At 41.4% G+C, this 19,150-nt stretch overlaps 2 protein-coding genes across 3 annotated transcripts in view; both read left to right on the top strand.

Moving 5' to 3' along the window:
* LOC113466526 (inverted formin-2-like) overlaps positions 1–5,656 on the top strand; it is a 29,771-nt gene extending 24,115 nt beyond the window's left edge. The window contains exons 1-2 of one of the 2 annotated variants that reach the window (XR_003390904.1): positions 682–799; positions 5,398–5,547. Coding sequence is in view for 1 of the 2 variants with exons in the window: in XM_026822036.1 (XP_026677837.1) it covers positions 5,398–5,620 (223 nt within the window). In the remaining variant the exon portion in view is untranslated. Of the gene's footprint in view, positions 1–681; positions 800–5,397 lie in introns of those variants that run through there. The other variant, XM_026822036.1, reaches the window with a different exon arrangement.
* A 7,106-nt stretch (positions 5,657–12,762) lies between these two features.
* The window catches only part of LOC103507091 (inverted formin-2), a 10,713-nt gene continuing 4,325 nt past the window's right edge, over positions 12,763–19,150 (top strand). The window contains exons 1-2 of the mRNA XM_026822033.1: positions 12,763–12,966; positions 13,527–13,767. Of these exons, the coding sequence (XP_026677834.1) occupies positions 12,763–12,966; positions 13,527–13,767 (445 nt within the window). The remainder of the gene's footprint in view (positions 12,967–13,526; positions 13,768–19,150) is intronic.

Raw genomic sequence — 19,150 nt, 5'->3', positions numbered from 1 at the left:
CCCCCCCTGGCTACGCCCATGGTTAGGAGGGAACCAAAGTTCCCAGTTTTTCAAAATCGCTACAGCTTCCAACATTTCCTAGGATGTTTTTTTCGGGATGAATCGTGCCGGCAGGTGCGCGAACGTCAAGAACTCTCCAAGTGACGTCCGCTGTTGGCCAACATTGGCAAGAACATTGGAACTCACTCATCACAATATCACATAATGATAAAATAATTGAGATTTGTGACAAAAGCCGAGTAATTACAATAGCACGCTATACGGATGATGGGGGATCCCCAGTTTCCAGTAAACTGATGAGTTTTAAATGGATCCTCGCAGGATATTGGGGGGGCTTCCGAATTTTTTATTTGATTGTTGATTATGTGAGGGAAGTCCGCACTGGTAGTGACCCTAATCATCTTGATTTAAATTCGTCCAAACTATCCTTAAGTGCCAAGGTCAGTGCCAAATCGTCTATTAATAACTTTGGTATCTATCTATCTTTGGTTCTTACCTGAAGATAATAGAGTGCCTAATTCAGTTGTCAACTTGTCAAGTTTGAGTTCTGTGTGTTGATAATAATTATCGCTAAATACCTCATACCTATAGATACCTACTAATATCTGTATCAATTACCTGATATCGCCTAATTGGCATTAATTTTTTTAATTTTTTTAGTGGTACACTGTGGTTCTCTTTTTTTATTATTACTATTTTATTTTTATTGTTTACTTTTTTTAAAAAATATTTTGGTGCTTTCTTAATAAGGTTTCTTATTTTCTCAGCAGGAAGTTTAGTATATTTTGGCACTTAATTGGTAAGCAGTAGTACCTAAAACTGTAGGTATTTATTGGGGAGTCCAGTGGTAACGCGCTTGCTTGCCACGACATTTTAGACAAGCATTCGGGTATGCATGCTTGAAAGTGACGGCTTAAAGAGAAGAACACAGTTTCAAGTCAAATTATCAAATAGTGAATCCGGTTCAGTAAAAATGGCTCAAACACTACATAAAGTTATCTACCAAGATTTGACCCAAACCTCGAAGATACAACATTTGTAGGTAGGTAGGTATGTTGATTTTACGAAGACAGTGTAATATCATTAGTGATAGAAGTATTAATCTAAGGCGAGTCTAGGACTATCCACACATAGTCGACGGCCGTCTGTCGATATAGTGACACCTGATGAGCACACACACTATCAGGTAGACCTGACAGGTACACCTCATCAGGTATACGCGTATACGTGACACCTGATGAGCACACACACTATCAGGTAGACCTGACAGGTACACCTCATCAGGTATACGCGTATACGTGACACCTGATGAGCACACACACTATCAGGTAGACCTGACAGGTACACCTCATCAGGTATACGCGTATACGTGACACCTGATGAGCACACACACTATCAGGTAGACCTGACAGGTACACCTCATCAGGTATACGCGTATACGTGACACCTGATGAGCACACACACTATCAGGTAGACCTGACAGGTACACCTCATCAGGTATACGCGTATACGTGACACCTGATGAGCACACACACTATCAGGTAGACCTGACAGGTACACCTCATCAGGTATACGCGTATACGTGACACCTGATGAGCACACACACTATCAGGTAGACCTGACAGGTACACCTCATCAGGTATACGCGTATACGTGACACCTGATGAGCACACACACTATCAGGTAGACCTGACAGGTACACCTCATCAGGTATACGCGTATACGTGACACCTGATGAGCACACACACTATCAGGTAGACCTGACAGGTACACCTCATCAGGTATACGCGTATACGTGACACCTGATGAGCACACACACTATCAGGTAGACCTGACAGGTACACCTCATCAGGTATACGCGTATACGTGACACCTGATGAGCACACACACTATCAGGTAGACCTGACAGGTACACCTCATCAGGTATACGCGTATACGTGACACCTGATGAGCACACACACTATCAGGTAGACCTGACAGGTACACCTCATCAGGTATACGCGTATACGTGACACCTGATGAGCACACACACTATCAGGTAGACCTGACAGGTACACCTCATCAGGTATACGCGTATACGTGACACCTGATGAGCACACACACTATCAGGTAGACCTGACAGGTACACCTCATCAGGTATACGCGTATACGTGACACCTGATGAGCACACACACTATCAGGTAGACCTGACAGGTACACCTCATCAGGTATACGCGTATACGTGACACCTGATGAGCACACACACTATCAGGTAGACCTGACAGGTACACCTCATCAGGTATACGCGTATACGTGACACCTGATGAGCACACACACTATCAGGTAGACCTGACAGGTACACCTCATCAGGTATACGCGTATACGTGACACCTGATGAGCACACACACTATCAGGTAGACCTGACAGGTACACCTCATCAGGTATACGCGTATACGTGACACCTGATGAGCACACACACTATCAGGTAGACCTGACAGGTACACCTCATCAGGTATACGCGTATACGTGACACCTGATGAGCACACACACTATCAGGTAGACCTGACAGGTACACCTCATCAGGTATACGCGTATACGTGACACCTGATGAGCACACACACTATCAGGTAGACCTGACAGGTACACCTCATCAGGTATACGCGTATACGTGACACCTGATGAGCACACACACTATCAGGTAGACCTGACAGGTACACCTCATCAGGTATACGCGTATACGTGACACCTGATGAGCACACACACTATCAGGTAGACCTGACAGGTACACCTCATCAGGTATACGCGTATACGTGACACCTGATGAGCACACACACTATCAGGTAGACCTGACAGGTACACCTCATCAGGTATACGCGTATACGTGACACCTGATGAGCACACACACTATCAGGTAGACCTGACAGGTACACCTCATCAGGTATACGCGTATACGTGACACCTGATGAGCACACACACTATCAGGTAGACCTGACAGGTACACCTCATCAGGTATACGCGTATACGTGACACCTGATGAGCACACACACTATCAGGTAGACCTGACAGGTACACCTCATCAGGTATACGCGTATACGTGACACCTGATGAGCACACACACTATCAGGTAGACCTGACAGGTACACCTCATCAGGTATACGCGTATACGTGACACCTGATGAGCACACACACTATCAGGTAGACCTGACAGGTACACCTCATCAGGTATACGTGACACCTGATGAGCACGCACACTATCAGGTAGACCTGACAGGTACACCTCATCAGGTATACGCGTATACGTGACACCTGATGAGCACACACACTATCAGGTAGACCTGACAGGTACACCTCATCAGGTATACGTGACACCTGATGAGCACACACACTATCAGGTAGACCTGACGTGACAACTGAAAACGAGAAATTGGAATCAGCTCCAAAAATTTGTGTTCCTTATGGTCCTTTCTTCCACCCACTAGTTGTTGTTCTTTCGCCGAATGGTGTTGGTAGTTGGTAGAGTAATGAAAAGACATATTTTTGTATCTGCCATACACCGGGGTGATGGTCTCTAGCCATGTTTAATTGGCTCGTCCTGAACCGCAGTCAACCATCGTGAGGACTTGTGCTTAATCTTTAAAAGCAGGGAGAACCCTTTGAAACTGCCAGCTAGCTAGGCTGGTTAGGGTTAGCTGTTCTCCTCCCTGTCAGGTACACCTGATGAAGTGTACCTGACAGGTACACCTCATCAGGTATACGTGACACCTGATGAGCACACACACACACTATCAGGTAGACCTGACAGGTACAGCTGATCAGGTATACCTGAAACCTGATTACCACACACACTATCACGTAGACCTGACAGGTACAGCTGATCAGTTATACCTGAAACCTGATTAGCACACACACTATCAGGTAGACTTGACAGGTATAGCTGAAAAGGTCCGAATGTCAGGTGCACCTGAGACATAAACAGGTGTATTTTCTTTTCGAAAACGGAACCGATTCCAATAGAGCACCATCTTGGATTTCCTATGGTTTAGTACAGGCGCTACCACGTCAGAAGAGGGGAAAAATGAGCTTCAGAAGAGGGGAAATTCTGGAGGGAAAATACAACTAATCTGTCTCGGTGGTGTAGTGGGGATGATGGGGGATCCCCAGTTTCCAGTAAACTGATGAGTTTTAAATGGATCCTCGCAGGATATTGGGGGGGCTTCCGAATTTTTTATTCGATTGTTGATTATGTGAGAGAAGTCCGCACTGGTAGTGAAGTGACGGCTTAAAGAGAAGAACACAGTTTCAAGTCAAATTATCAAATAGTGAATCCGGTTCAGTAAAAATGGCTCAAACACTACTTACATAAAGTTATCTACCAAGATTTGACCCAAACCTCGAAGATACAACATTTGTAGGTAGGTAGGTATGTTGATTTTACGAAGACAGTGTATTATCATTAGTGATAGAAGTATTAATCTAAGCCGAGTCTAGGACTATCCACACATAGTCGACGGCCGTCTGTCGATATGTTTAAGAACATGGAACATGAATAATTCAAAAATCTATCGCCTCTGGTTGGTATTATGATGCATTATCTCTCTGATAATAAATATGTACATTTTATTGTATCAGTTCGTCAGTTCGAAGAACTACTTTGGCACAAATGCTTTCCTTAGAACATGTGGAAGTCGGCCAAAATTATAAAGAAGACAAAAGAGATGGAGGAGAAGAAGAAGAAGAAGAAGAAGAAGAAGAAGAAAGAGGAGGACAAAATGGAGAATCTGGAAGAAGAGAGGGACTTAGAACATGTGGAAGTCGGCCAAAATTATAAAGAAGACAAAAGAGATGGAGGAGAAGAAGAAGAAGAAGAAGAAGAAGAAGAAGAAGAAGAAGAAGAAAGAGGAGGACAAAATGGAGAATCTGGAAGAAGAGAGGGGAAGGGGATAGAATGAGTGGGTTTCCCCTATTCAACCCTGTTAAGGCCTGTCAATCAAATTAGAAAGTACCCACTTATTATTTATTTATTTTGTTTTCCTGATGTGGGAATGTGATAATGCAAGGGTGACCACCGCGGGTGAGTAGTTGCCTGACAACGCGAGGGTCGGAGTTGTATCCAGGAAAACAAAACACACCGAGTGTAGATATACTTAGCGCTCCTCGCACTTCGTGCTCGGAAGGGGGGCTTCGCGTGTTTGCTACGCGGGGTTGCGTATACGGTCGCGCTTTGCGCTCCCGGCGCTTCGCGGGGTTGTGCATACAATGTGAAAAAGCCAGCCGTTCCGAGAACGAACCTCATCTGTATAGGATATCCGCCCCCGGCTGGGAATGAAGCCGCAAACTAGTGCTGCCAACTAACTATTAGGCTGGCCAGAAAGGTAAAACACATGTTTTAATCGTATTTCTTTCTCTTCCATGTTTCAGAGAGTGGATGAAAGACTTCCTCAGTCTGAACGGGTTTGGGGTTCTCCTGGAAAGTTTGGCCAAGCTCGAGACTCGAACCAGTAGTGTGGTGACCGTCTCAGCCCAGGTCCAGTGTGCGGGATGTCTGCACGCTCTGGTCAATTCCGCGGATGGGATCCAATATCTTATTGAGAATACGGATGATACGAGGAAACTAGTTAATTGTAAGTCTCTAGAGGTTTGATAGAGGGAACTGTAACTGGTAACTGATGCTAAGGCCTAACGGCAAAGGTTTTATTGTCCCAATAGCAAACAGAAAAGGAAGACAGGATAAGAGAAAGGCAGCCGTTCCGAGAACGAACCTTGTCTGTGTAGGATAAAATCTGCCCGGCCCGTTTTTGAAGCCGCGACCTATAGTGCTTGAGTGAGTTATGAGAAATGCCTATATGGAGGGTAAAAAACTAAACAATTAGGTAGGTAAAAGATCTCCTGACTCCTGACGTTAGACCCTTAAGTCGCCCCCCCCCTGGCTACGCCCATGGTTAGGAGGGAACCAAAGTTCCCAGTTTTTCAAAATCGCTACAGCTTCCAACATTTCCTAAGATGTTTTTTCGGGATGAATCGTGCCGGCAGGTGCGCGAACGTCAAGACCACTCAAAGTGACGTCCGCTGTTGGCCAACATTGGCAAGAACATTGCAACTCACCTATCACAATATCACATAATGATAAAATAATTGAAATTCGTGACAAAAGCCGAGTAATTACAATAGCACGCTAGACTCAAAGAGAATAGAATAGAAATAGCCAAACAAGAATTTAAATTTTTTTACAAAGAATAATGCTTGGAATGCGTGAAAAATTTGCTTGGGGGACAATTCCCTACTGCCATCAGTTTTTGACTTATTGACTTATTTGGGCTTAACCTAATGCAATGCGTGAAAAATTTGCTTGGGGGACAATTCCCTACTGCCATCAGTTTTTGACTTATTGACTTATTTGGGCTTAACCTAATGCTATATAGGTACCTAGTCTATTCAAAGCTGTAGGTAATACCTTCATCAAACCTATTCATAACTCATGCTTTGAGCTAGTCACAACTCTTTGAGCTAAGTCCTAGATGGAATGACTAGATGACTCATTGCAATTTTCAACGTAGGTACATAATACATAATTATGTAGGTACCTTGTTCTTGAGTAGGTCCGAGTTTCCACTTTAATTTTGATCACAATGAAATTGGCCCATGAAAATTATGGGTAGATACATAGGTGTACCTACTTATTACGATGACAGAAGATTGGAAGGTGCTGGATTTTGTCAATGAACTAGAGTTGTTATTAGAATAGAATAGGTATTTATTTTATTTTTAGTTAAAAAGTATACCCTGACGGGTATTAGACTGGTTTCTGGTTTTGGTTCAGTGAGTCACCATGATTCATCTCATGTCCGGTCAATTACATTAGGACCGCGGTATTATGTACCTAACTTATTTAAAGTACCTAATTCGAGGAATAACCATCAAGTTATTGTACCATTCCTCCTTCCTCGTCTTCTTCTGTTCTTCCGTTTCTCCTTCCTCCTTTCTTTTTCAGTTCTTCTTCTTCTTGTTCTTCTTCTTTTTCTTCTTCTTTTTCTCCTTCCTCCTTTCTTTTTCAGTTCTTCTTCTTCTTGTTCTTCTTCTTTTTCTTCTTCTTTTTCTCCTTCCTCCTTTCTTTTTCAGTTCTTCTTCTTCTTGTTCTTCTTCTTTTTCTTCTTCTTTTTCTCCTTCCTCCTTTCTTTTTCAGTTCTTCTTCTTCTTGTTCTTCTTCGTTTTCTTCTTCTTTTTCTCCTTCCTCCTTTCTTTTTCAGTTCTTCTTCTTCTTGTTCTTCTTCTTTTTCTTCTTCTTTTTCTCCTTCCTCCTTTCTTTTTCAGTTCTTCTTCTTCTTGTTATTGTTCTTCTTCTTCTTTTTCTTCTTCTTCCGTTTCTCCTTTCTCCTTTCTTTTTCAGTTCTTCTTCTTCTTTTTCTTCTTCTTTCTCTTCTCCTCCTCCTCTTTCTCATCCTTTTCCTTCGCGGCCATATCTTTCTACGTCTCCTACTATCCCTTCTTATTCCTCCCCTCCTCTTTTCCTTCCCTAGTCTTCTCCTTCCTTACTTCATTCCCCTCCTCCTAGTCCTCCCTATTCTAAGTAGGAAATGCGTAGATGCTCATGCACTATGTATTAGGTACATACCTACCTATAGTTCAGGTCTACCTGTCACTTCACATTTGTTTCTTAAGGCAGCGATTTTCAACCGCGGGTACACGTACCCCTGGGGGTACGCGAGAGAAAATTGTGTAATGGCGGATTAGAACTTAGTACAACCTGGGTTTGGGTACCTGGTACTCATTATGATGGTGGCGGAGGTACGTTTGATTAAATTCGGGTACCCAAGGGGTACGCGGGCGAAAAAAGGTTGGGAACCGCTGCCCTAGGGTGACGTCACTCAATACTCGATACATAATTATGTAGGTACCTTGTTCTTGAGTAGGTCCGAGTTTCCACTTTAATTTTGATCACAATGAAATTGGCCCATGAAAATTATGGGTAGATACATAGGTGTACCTACTTATTACGATGACAGAAGATTGGAAGGTGCTGGATTTTGTCAATGAACTAGAGTTGTTATTAGAATAGAATAGAATAGAATAGAATATTTGTTTTATTTTTAGTTAAGTATACCCTGACGGGTATTAGACTGGTTTCTGGTTTTGGTTCAGTGAGTCACCATCGTCTTCTTCTGTTCTTCCGTTTCTCCTTCCTCCTTTCTTTTTCAGTTCTTCTTCTTCTTGTTATTGTTCTTCTTCTTCTTTTTCTTCTTCTTCCGTTTCTCCTTTCTCCTTTCTTTTTCAGTTCTTCTTCTTCTTTTTCTTCTTCTTTCTCTTCTCCTCCTCCTCTTTCTCATCCTTTTCCTTCGCGGCCATATCTTTCTACGTCTCCTACTATCCCTTCTTATTCCTCCCCTCCTCTTTTCCTTCCCTAGTCTTCTCCTTCCTTACTTCATTCCCCTCCTCCTAGTCCTCCCTATTCTAGTTAGGAAATGCGTAGATGCTCATGCACTATGTATTAGGTACATACCTACCTATAGTTCAGGTCTACCTGTCACTTCACATTTGTTCCTTAAGGCAGCGATTTTCAACCGCGGGTACACGTACCCCTGGGGGTACGCGAGAGAAAATTGTGTAATGGCGGATAAAAGCAAATTTTAAATCTTGACGGCTCATAAATGCATCAGTACAGTCCAGAAAAGTACTAAATTTTGACTTAGGTACTGATGAGTACTGAATTTTGTCAAAAGGTACTGAGTACAACCTGGGTTTGGGTACCTGGTAAGTACTCATTATGATGGTGGCGGGGGTACGTGAGATTAAATTCGGGTACCCAAGGGGTACGCGGGCGAAAAAAGGTTGGGAACCGCTGCCCTAGGGTGACGTCACTCAATACTCGTACACTTTACTTTCCTAAAAAGTACGTTTTATCTTTCACCCCCTACTGCACGTCTGCTTCATTCCTTATCTATATTTTTAATACAGAGGGGAGTGTAGGAAAAAAACCATTAATAAAATTACCCAAACGCAGAGGTAAGTACGTATTGTTTATATACCCTTAGCCACCCTCTAATATTATCTACAATAAAATTATTTCTAGGAACATTAGGAACTAAAGCTAGGAGGAAAAACTATAATAAATAAAAAAACTAATGAGTTTTTTTTTTCGAAAATTATTATTTGGTAAGTAATTACTAGTCTACCTACCTACTAGATATTTATGTTTTCAAATCTATATACGTAGGTAATACATAATTTCCCTCTCTCCTCCTGAGAAAGTTTTGCAAGATGTTACATAAAATATACGTAGCTATTTGTAGGTATCATACCTACATAGTTGATTGAATAATTGAATATGTGTGATTATGATTGTGCATTAGTAGACAAACCAGTAGACATGGGTAGGTACCTATACCTATTAGTAGACAAGCTAGTAGACATGGGTAGGTACCTATACCTATTAGTAGACAAGCTAGTAGACATCACAGTTACTATCCACTCAATCGAGTCCATCGTCTTATCCAGGCTAAAAACATGAATAGCCTGGGTGTGACTAGAACACTAAATTTACCTAAATTACCGTTCTACCCAATCTTCTTCTTCTTCTTCTTCTTCTTCTTCTTCTTCTTCTTCTTCGTCTTCTTTTTTTTTCTTCGCCTTTTCCCGTGTTCAGACGGGGTCGGCGTTTTTCGTCAGCCTCTCAATCAGCCCTAACTAGGGTGAATGCTGTGGGCTGACATTTGGTTTTGGCTACAAATTTTAATGCGAAAGGGCATCTCCGCACTCAACCTTTGCTATTTTTTTAGCAAGGGAAATTCAGGCTGGTGTACTCCATAACGTCCCCCAGCCAGCCGTTCTACGAATTATTATGTTTTGGAATGAACGCATTGTTGGGACGATCATTAAGTTCGTAAAAAGTATATAGGTACTTACTACCTGCATATACCTAAGATTTAATAAGACCGTAACTATTAGGTAGGTACGTATTTTAGATTTTACGTTCAGACAGTGTGCGGGATGTCTGCACGCTCTGGTCAATTCCGCGGATGGGATCCAATATCTTATTGAGAATACGGATGATACGAGGAAACTAGTCAATTGTAAGTCTCTAGAGGTTTGATAGAGGGAACTGTAACTGGTAACTGATGCTAAGGTCTAACGGCAAAGGTTTTATTGTCCCAATAGCAAACAGAAAAGGAAGACAGGATAAGAGAAAGGCAGCCGTTCCGAGAACGAACCTTGTCTGTGTAGGATAAAATCTGCCCGGCCCGTTATTGAAGCCGCGACCTATAGTGCTTGGGTGAGTTATGAGAAATGCCTATATGGAGGGTAAAAAACTAAACAATTAGGTAAAAGATCTCCTGACTCCTGACGTTAGACCCATAAAAAAAGGTCCCGATTTATTGCTCTAAACGAACCTTGTCTGTGTAGGATAAAATCTGCCCGGCCCGTTATTGAAGCCGCGACCTATAGTGCTTGGGTGAGTTATGAGAAATGCCCATAATATATGGAGGGTAAAAAACTAAACAATTAGGTAAAAGATCTCCTGACTCCTGACGTTAGACCCTTAAAAAATGTCCCGATTTATTGCTCTGGCTGAATTTTCTAGAAAGAAATTGATCAGTATGTATAATGTAGATACTCCAGGGAAAATGAAAATTTTAATAATATAGGAACAAATGCCGGTAAGGCAGATAATAACGAAGCGATACGTATGGAAAGTGGAAGAAATGGAATTAGGAAAGAAGGAAAGAACGGAGAAGAGAGGTTGAGAGGAGGAAGAAGGTAAGTAAGAATAAAATGAGGGAGAGAGAGAGAGAAAGAGAGAGAAGGTGAAATAGAAAAATAAAAGAATATAAGAGAAAGAAAGAAAACTATACTAAAAGAAGGCAAAAAACCAATCAATCCTATCCTCATAACGAAACATAGGTATACAAGAAGACAATCCAGGAATCCAGCAAAGAAAGAAAACTATACTAAAAGAAGGCAAAAAACCAATCAATCCTATCCTCATAACAAAACATAGGTATACAAGAAGACAATCCAGTGAAGGTATACATGACATCACCGCACAGGAAACATTGAACACCCTACATGGAAGTAAACATCATGAATATAAAGTCAATCAACATGAAGACAACTTCAATAGGATGGGAGACAAGAATGAATGATGAACTAATGAAACAATGAACAGCACCATCACCATTCAAACAACATACACACACCATCACCATACAAGCGAGACAAAAAAAATACATGCTAACTTTTTAAACATACAAAATAATAAAACAACAAACAGCATAATAATAGTACTTATGTTATAGGGAAATAATTACAAACCTATAAATACATATGTACTCATATAGCTTATATTACACACATATTATGTACATGGGTAACTTACTACATATTATGGGAACTAATCATTATAAGCTATAAGTTCATAATTATTGTTCCTAGTTGAGAACATACCATAATTTAGAAGTTCATTTGTTTACAATATAATAAATGGATGATAATTATTTTATGATAATAATTAATTATTAATTCTGTAGACAACATTGTAGGTAGGTACATCTTTTTTATCATTTTCTAGTTTATTGTACATAGTTCCTTTTTTATTGGATTTAGTTTCTGGCTAGCATTTTTGCATAGTTGCAGGTATGTAGGACGTACATAACTTTGCTAAAGGTCAAAAAGGATGTAAAATGCTAGTCTACCACTCTATTCAAGAGTTGGTAGTTATGTATGTTGTTATTTTTCTTTTTATTGTATTATTGACAATTAGGAATGCATTGATAGAAAATATAGAACTGACAGTTCACGATTACCGATAACATTAAACAAAGTAGCAATACGATAGCAAACAATGATAACCTGATAACGACAGGTAATTTAAATATTCGAGTGATGAATAGTGAGTAGCATTTTAGTCTGAGAAAGAGGGTCAATATGACATCGAGTGATGAATAGTGAGTAGCATTTTAGTCTGAGAAAGAGGGTCAATATGACACCCCCTGAAGAAAGTCAGGACCAACCAAGTCTAAGAAATAACGATTGAAGGATAACTTCACAAAATTATCAAAATTGCATATTTCATTAGGTACCTAGGTACCCAATATGACACCCCTGAAGAAAGTCAGGACCAACCAAGTCTACGAAATAACGATTGAAGGATAACTTCACAAAATTATCAAAATTGCATATTTCATTAGGCAACCAAGTCTACGAAATAACGATTGAAGGATAACTTCACAAAATTATCAAAATTGCATATTTCATTAGATACGTCATAATTTGAAAGTTTACAAATTTTAGGTTACTACCTATTATCTTATTTTCAAAACCATTTTTCTCGAGATCTAGGAGAGGTTGTGGAAGATAAAAAAATCTTTAGATACCTACTCATATATAGGTTACTACCTATTATCTTATTTTCAAAACCAGTTTTCTCGAGATCTAGGAGAGGTTGTGGAAGATAAAAAATTCTTTAGATACCTAGGTTTTAGGTTACTATTATCTTATTTTCAAAACCAGTTTTCTCGAGATCTAGGAGAGGTTGTGGAAGATAAAAAATTCTTTAGATACCTACTCATATCAGTTATATGTTATAAGCTCATCGTGAAAACCTCACCTAAATAACCTCTATTTTTATTATCAGCTCTACTCATTATTATCAATCAAACAATGATTTCACCGTTTTCGTATCATCAGAAAATCATTGACACCACCCTCTGAGTGAGATTGAGATCACACCAATCATTAAAATAATTTAAGTTCTTAAGAGAACGAGGAACAACATTGAAGGTTCTTGTAATTATGGCCGCTTCCGACTCAGGGACTCATATTGATGATGGGTCCCATATTGTGCACGCTTCCTCGATCACGACATTCTCGTTCAACATATTCCTACGCCAGTTCAAGAACGGCATACCTGAAGTGATTGATATTGTGGAGGGCGCTAAGAGTTTGAGTGTGGATACGCTGAAAGGACTGCTGAAGATATTACCTGACTCAGAGGAGGTGAGTGAAGCGCCAGTGAGTCCAGAGAGAATGAACGACCTCAATAAACGCTAAGAACTAATCAGTCCCCTCTAAAATTGTACAAATAGTTAATTTGATTATGCATATTATGTTGCATATTTTAGCCATTTTATGCTGCATATTACATACACATTTTGGCCTTTTTGATGCAAGTAATCTGATCCCTAGTAATGAGCATAGACAAAAAGAATGTGCTATGATGTAGGGTAATAGAAAGTCGTGTGATGTTTACACCAGATTTTTTATAGAATTTTTCATCTATTTTCGGACGCATTTTGTTTTTAGCGCGTATTTTTGAATATTTCTTTCAACTTGGATTCATAGAGCTATATCTCCGGGTCTCTGATTATTTTCAATCTGTTTCTGAAATATTGTTACCTCCTCTTGGGTTAGGACTACTCCCTGGTGACGAGAGCCAAAAGCTCAACTTAGCTGCCCAGACTTGTCCTGAAGTCTAGCTGTCCAGACATATGCTGAAGTCTGACAAGTCTACAATACATCATGTCACGTAAGACAAATTTATCTCTTTCTAATTTCAGATAAAGCTAATCAAAAGTTACAAAGGTTCTGCGGAGTCGCTGGATGATGCAGAGAGGTTTCTACATCATCTGATAGGCGTGTCCGACTATAGGTTCCGTATCGAGGCAATGCTCCAGAGAGAAGAAGGCCCTCTGCTCATAGATGAGCTGACACCTCAGATCAATCTGATCAAGACTGCGTGCCATATCCTGATGAACGATTCCAACCTGGTCGAATTCCTCGGCATCATTCTGAAGCTGGGTCTCTATAGGAAATTCTTTGTAATTTACTGATGCGGATTTGCACTAGGTATATTGCTTTGGCCGGGTCCCCAAATTCAGTTTAAGTTCTCATTAAGCAATACATACATATCCTAAGTCGTTCCTTCATTTGCTAAGGGTTGACTGTTCGAATAGCCTCTCCACCATGTTCATTAAGAAATCTGATCAGATTTTTTTTTCAGATTAGATTGCGTCTCCTACTGCTCCTCCTCGTTATCCTTCTCCTCCTCCTCCTTCTCCTCCATTTGCTAAAGGTTGACTGTTCGAATAGCCTCTCCACCATGTTCATTAAGAAATCTGATCAGATTTTTTTTTTTTTTCAGATTAGATTGCGTCTCCTACTGCTCCTCCTCCTTCTCCTTCTCCTCCTCCTCCTTCTCCTCCTCCTTCTCCTCCTCCTCCTTCTCCTCCTCCTTCTCCTCCTCCTTCTCCTCCTCCTCCTTCTCCTCCTCCTCCTTCTCCTCCTTCTCCTCCTCCTTCTCCTCCTTCTCCTCCTCCTCCTTCTCCTCCTCCTTCTCCTCCTCCTTCTCCTCCTCCTCCTTCTCCTCCTCCTTCTCCTTCTCCTCCTCCTCCTTCTCCTCTTCCTCCTTCTCCTCCTCCTTCTTCTCCTTCTCCTCCTCCTCCTCCTCCTCCTTCTCCTCCTCCTTCTCCTTCTCCTCCTCCTTCTCCTCCTCCTCCTTCTCCTCCTCCTTCTCCTTCTCCTCCTCCTTCTCCTCCTCCTCCACCTCCTTCTTATTCCTCCCCCTCCTGCTATATTTCTTCTGAAAAATATGTTTTCTCTTCAAACTCACTGAAACATAACATTAAATTAGAAAGAAAAACTGAAGCTGGGAAACCTCGTCAATAGTGTAAGTAAAGTGACTGAAATGTTTCTCCATTCAGAATTTCTCCATCCAACGAACAGATAGTATTCCTTACTTATGAGATAAAAACTTTAGCTTAAAAGATTGAAAGAGAGGAAGAGAGAGAGAGATTTCCATTAGGTTTGAGAAACTAGCTTAGTTGGTAGCGCGTCTGCCTTGTAAGCGCTAGGCCGCGGGTTCGATTCCCGCCCGGGGCGGTTTCTCCTCCTCCTTCTCCTTCTCCTCCTCCTTCTCCTCCTCCTCCTTCTCCTCCTCCTTCTCCTTCTCCTCCTCCTTCTCCTCCTCCTTCTCCTCCTCCTCCTTCTCCTTCTCCTCCTTTTCCTTCTCCTTCTCCTCCTCCTTCTCCTTCTCCTCCTTCTCCTTCTCCTCCTCCTTCTCCTTCTCCTCCTCCTTCTCCTCCTCCTCCTTCTCCTCCTCCTCCTTCTCCTCCTCCTTCTCCTCCTCCTCCTTCTCCTCCTCCTTCTCCTCCCCCTCCTCCTAATCCAAAAGTTAAACTTAAACCGATCTAACAAACTCTTTCACCTAACCACTTTTTTGATGTGGGAAACTAGGTAGACCAGTTTTCCGTCAGATAGATTAATCTATTTTACTGCCTACCTGGATTTTTTTTTTTTCTGGAAATTTCATAAAATGTTGACATCACAAAAACCATCATCATGGTTTTCTTTTGTTTCTAAATAATTTTTCCTGTAAAATCACATCTCACTGTCATAAAATTGTATAACTTTTGTAAAATGGGAAGGCCTTTTTTTTCGGATAAGGCGTTTTAACGCAGGAATACCTGGTCGTTCACGCCGGTTCTCGGTATTTATATGAGATGGCAGATATTGGGAAGGCCTTTTTCTATCTCTATAGGAAATTCTTTGTAATTTACTGATGCGGATTTGCACTAGGTACCTATATTGCTTTGGCCGGGTCCCCAAATTCAGTTTAAGTTCTCATTAAGCAATACATATGTACATACATATCCTAAGTCGTTCCTTCATTTGCTAAATCTCTATAGGAAATTCTTTGTAATTTACTGATGCGGATTTGCACTAGGTATATTGCTTTGGCCGGGTCCCCAAATTCAGTTTAAGTTCCTCATTAAGCAATACCTACATACATATATATCCTAAGTCGTTCCTTCATTTGCTAAGGGTAAGTTTTTACATAAAGCTAAATCAAAATTTTGAAGGTGTACCTTCAAAATCAAGCCCCCCCAAAAATTTAGGCAAGAACCGCCTATGGTGAACTGTGTGATTTTTCATTTGTTCCATTATTTGTGTGTTAACTAATTTTATAATTAGGTAATGTATGTTAACTGGTGTGATTTTTTACAGGAGGAGCACGACAAGGAGAACAGATTCGACGTGATTGTAGAAGAACTGAGATCCGCCACCACTTACGCTTATCAAACAACACTGGTAGCTCTTTGTAACTGTTTGATTATCAGCAACACTGATATTGTAGACAGGTAAGTCCGACCATTAAACCACAAAACAGGCACTTTTTCACTGGCGTATATCTCAACCCACAGCCCGGTGGCACGGATAGTTACGAGCGTTTAGGGAGCCCGTCAACCCATTGCTTCAGGGGGCCCCAGGCGGAACCTGGTGGGATTCCCCCGAAAAAGTATAGACGCCAGTGCCCTTTTACCAATAAAACAGTCACACAGTCAGTTTTATACCTTCGTCGTCGCACCGTCAAATGACTGAACTCACACAGAAGAAGGACGAAGGACCCGCACGGGGCCATCAAAGGCCTGATGGGGATGGGGTCCAAAACTTACTGCGCAAATATCCTTTGTGTGTCAATTATACATATTTACACACTTTCATCAAAATAGAACTATAACCGTTTGGTTTTATAGGCTGATGGAAATCTTATAGGCTAACAACAATGAAGCTCCTAAGAAAAAAATATTGCAAAAAAACACAGATTGACATTAGACGCATGTGGCCTGTGTCGTAGCATGCCCATCCCGTAGTATGCCTCTCATCAGATGAGCGAGAAGAGACACAATGCTTCCCATTTAGGTGCTGGGTCAACACGAGAACACCAGAAAGTAACCCGTTGAAAAAAGAGGAGTTGAAGATTTGGCTTTTGCTTTATTTCACCCTTGATGTTTTTATCAGGTTCAACTTTCAGTAAACCAGTTAGGGGTCTCATTAGTCTTGTTATCATGGTACCCACACTTTCATCAAAATAGAACTATAACCGTTTGGTTTTATAGGCTGATGGAAATCTTATAGGCTAACAACAATGAAGCTCCTAAGAACAAACGAACTAACTTACAAACAGATTGACAGACGAACAGACTAAATAAATAAATGCAACATTGCATCGCATTGTTGAGTTGAACTTATAAATAGAAAGTAAAAAGAGAGATTTGATAGAGGAAACTGTAACTGCCCAGGTCTTATTGTCCCAAAAGCGAAGAGAGAAGGTAGATGGGATAGGAGAAAGTCAGCCGGTCCGAGAATACCAGTTACCAGTGTAAATATATTATTGAAATATTTAAAATAATTGATTGCAAAGGAGGCACTTAGTAATGTTGTGATATCGACTAAAAGTTGTGAAAAAAACTCTGCTTTCTTCTTCTTTTTCTTCGCCTTTACCTGTGTACAGACGTGTATGGCGTTTTTCGTCAGCCTCTCAATCAGCCCTAACTAGGGTGATTGCTTTGGGCTGACATTTGGTTTTGGCCACAAATTTTACGAGTGGATGCCCATTGTCTGTTGGCAGGTGTTTGATCAGGGATGAACTATTGCATGGTGGCATGGGAGACGTCATGACCAAACTCGAGCAAGATTCTCTAGAAGATGGAGAGCTGCTCATTCAGACCAGAGTGTTTGACAAGTGGAGGATCGATGATGAAGAGGATTATGTGCCCGTGCAGGATCTGCAGCTGTTCCATGAGCTCAGACAGAAGGTAAGATGGTTAGATAATCTCAAGCCAAGGTCTGTCATGCACGCTAGACTAGACAAGGTCACCTAATAAATGTACAGGAATGATAAACCCTATTATTCGTACACAAAAAATGCAGCTGTTCCATGAGCTCAGACAGAAGGTAAGAGGGTTAGATAATCTCAAGCCAAGGTCTGTCATGCACGCTAGACTAGACAAGGTTACCTAATAAATGTACAGGAATGATAAACCCTATTATTCGTACACAAAAAGGAAAAGCCCAAATTGAGGCTTAGGTGTAGGGGCTAAGTGGCAATCAGCCCTGAAGAATGAGTTAAGCTTAAACGATTCTACGAACCCTAAGTTTTGGATGAATAAACCAGCTTTGTTTACATCAATACTTTTCATTTCATTTCAGATCGCCGGAACTCCGAGGCACGTTTATCTTCGCAAGATTCTGATCACATTGAATAAACTAAATTACGATAAAGGCAAAACCAAAGAGACAGATCTGATATGGAATGGTCTGCTGGAGGTCATCGACAGGCAAACTCCGTCCAAACTATCACGACTGTCCAACGTTCAGAAGAGCAAAATCGCCAACAGCAAGAGAATCATGAAGAATTGTTTCTGCTTCAACAAATTCAAAAAGAAAAAACTCGCCAATGTGGGCGTGAATACGGAAGACGTTCAAACACAAACGTGCAACACAATGACTGATTCATGCGTCCAGAACAAAACCAAACGACCTCCCTGCAAGGAGAATTCCAAAACAACAGGAACCAACACCAAGGTACAACAGAAACCGTCAAGAACTGAAAACAGCCCCACAATGTCACTTCGGAATACCTCCGTCTATTTAACGCCCAAGGTTTCTAGAACACCACCCTTCTCTTCTGTACAGAACAAAACCCAACCTAAGAGCAAACGCGTTGATAAAACACCTGTAAAACCAACGTCTTGCAAAGACAATCGCATCCGATCCCCCATTCAAGGAACTCCAGTTTCTTACAAAGAACAATTCTTCCCTGTGTGTGTTCAAGATGTTTCTCCTGTAAATAACTCCTCTCGTGTATCCAAACCTTCACGAACCCCCTCAACTTCCCTTTGTACCATAGTCACGTCTACCCCTACCATCACCCGATCAACCACCACAGATCAAAATTCCCACCTACAAACGCCATCACTCACCGATAGTACAAATTACTTTACCCCTCTCAACACGCCTTGTGTACAATCTCAACTCAATCCCATCAAACCATTTTCTCTTCCTAGTTTACACTCTCCCGAGGTTTCCTCCACTTGCTGCTGCAACTGTCACGCAAGTATCTCCAGTGATTCTTCCCTATCTCTGTTCCCGGACAGCGTTCTGTCTGCCGATTCCACGCTGAATGCATCAGCTTCTTCCATTCCACCAACACTAACACCACCATCGTCCCCTCCTCTCCGATTGCCACCAATTGTAACTCCCCATTCATCCGTGCCATCCATACCACCTCCTCCCCCGCCACCATTACCATCAGTGGGTGCCATACCTCCCCCTCCCTCACCATTACCTTCAAGGAGTTCAATAACTCCCCCTCCCCCACCACCACCTTTACCTTCACTAG

This window comes from Diaphorina citri, unplaced genomic scaffold, assembly GCF_000475195.1.
Source record: "Diaphorina citri unplaced genomic scaffold, Diaci psyllid genome assembly version 1.1 scaffold286, whole genome shotgun sequence".
In the NCBI taxonomy this organism is placed as follows: Eukaryota; Metazoa; Arthropoda; class Insecta; order Hemiptera; family Psyllidae; genus Diaphorina; species Diaphorina citri.
Note: the sequence above shows the minus strand (reverse complement) of the source record. Positions and strands in the feature narration are given on the sequence as shown.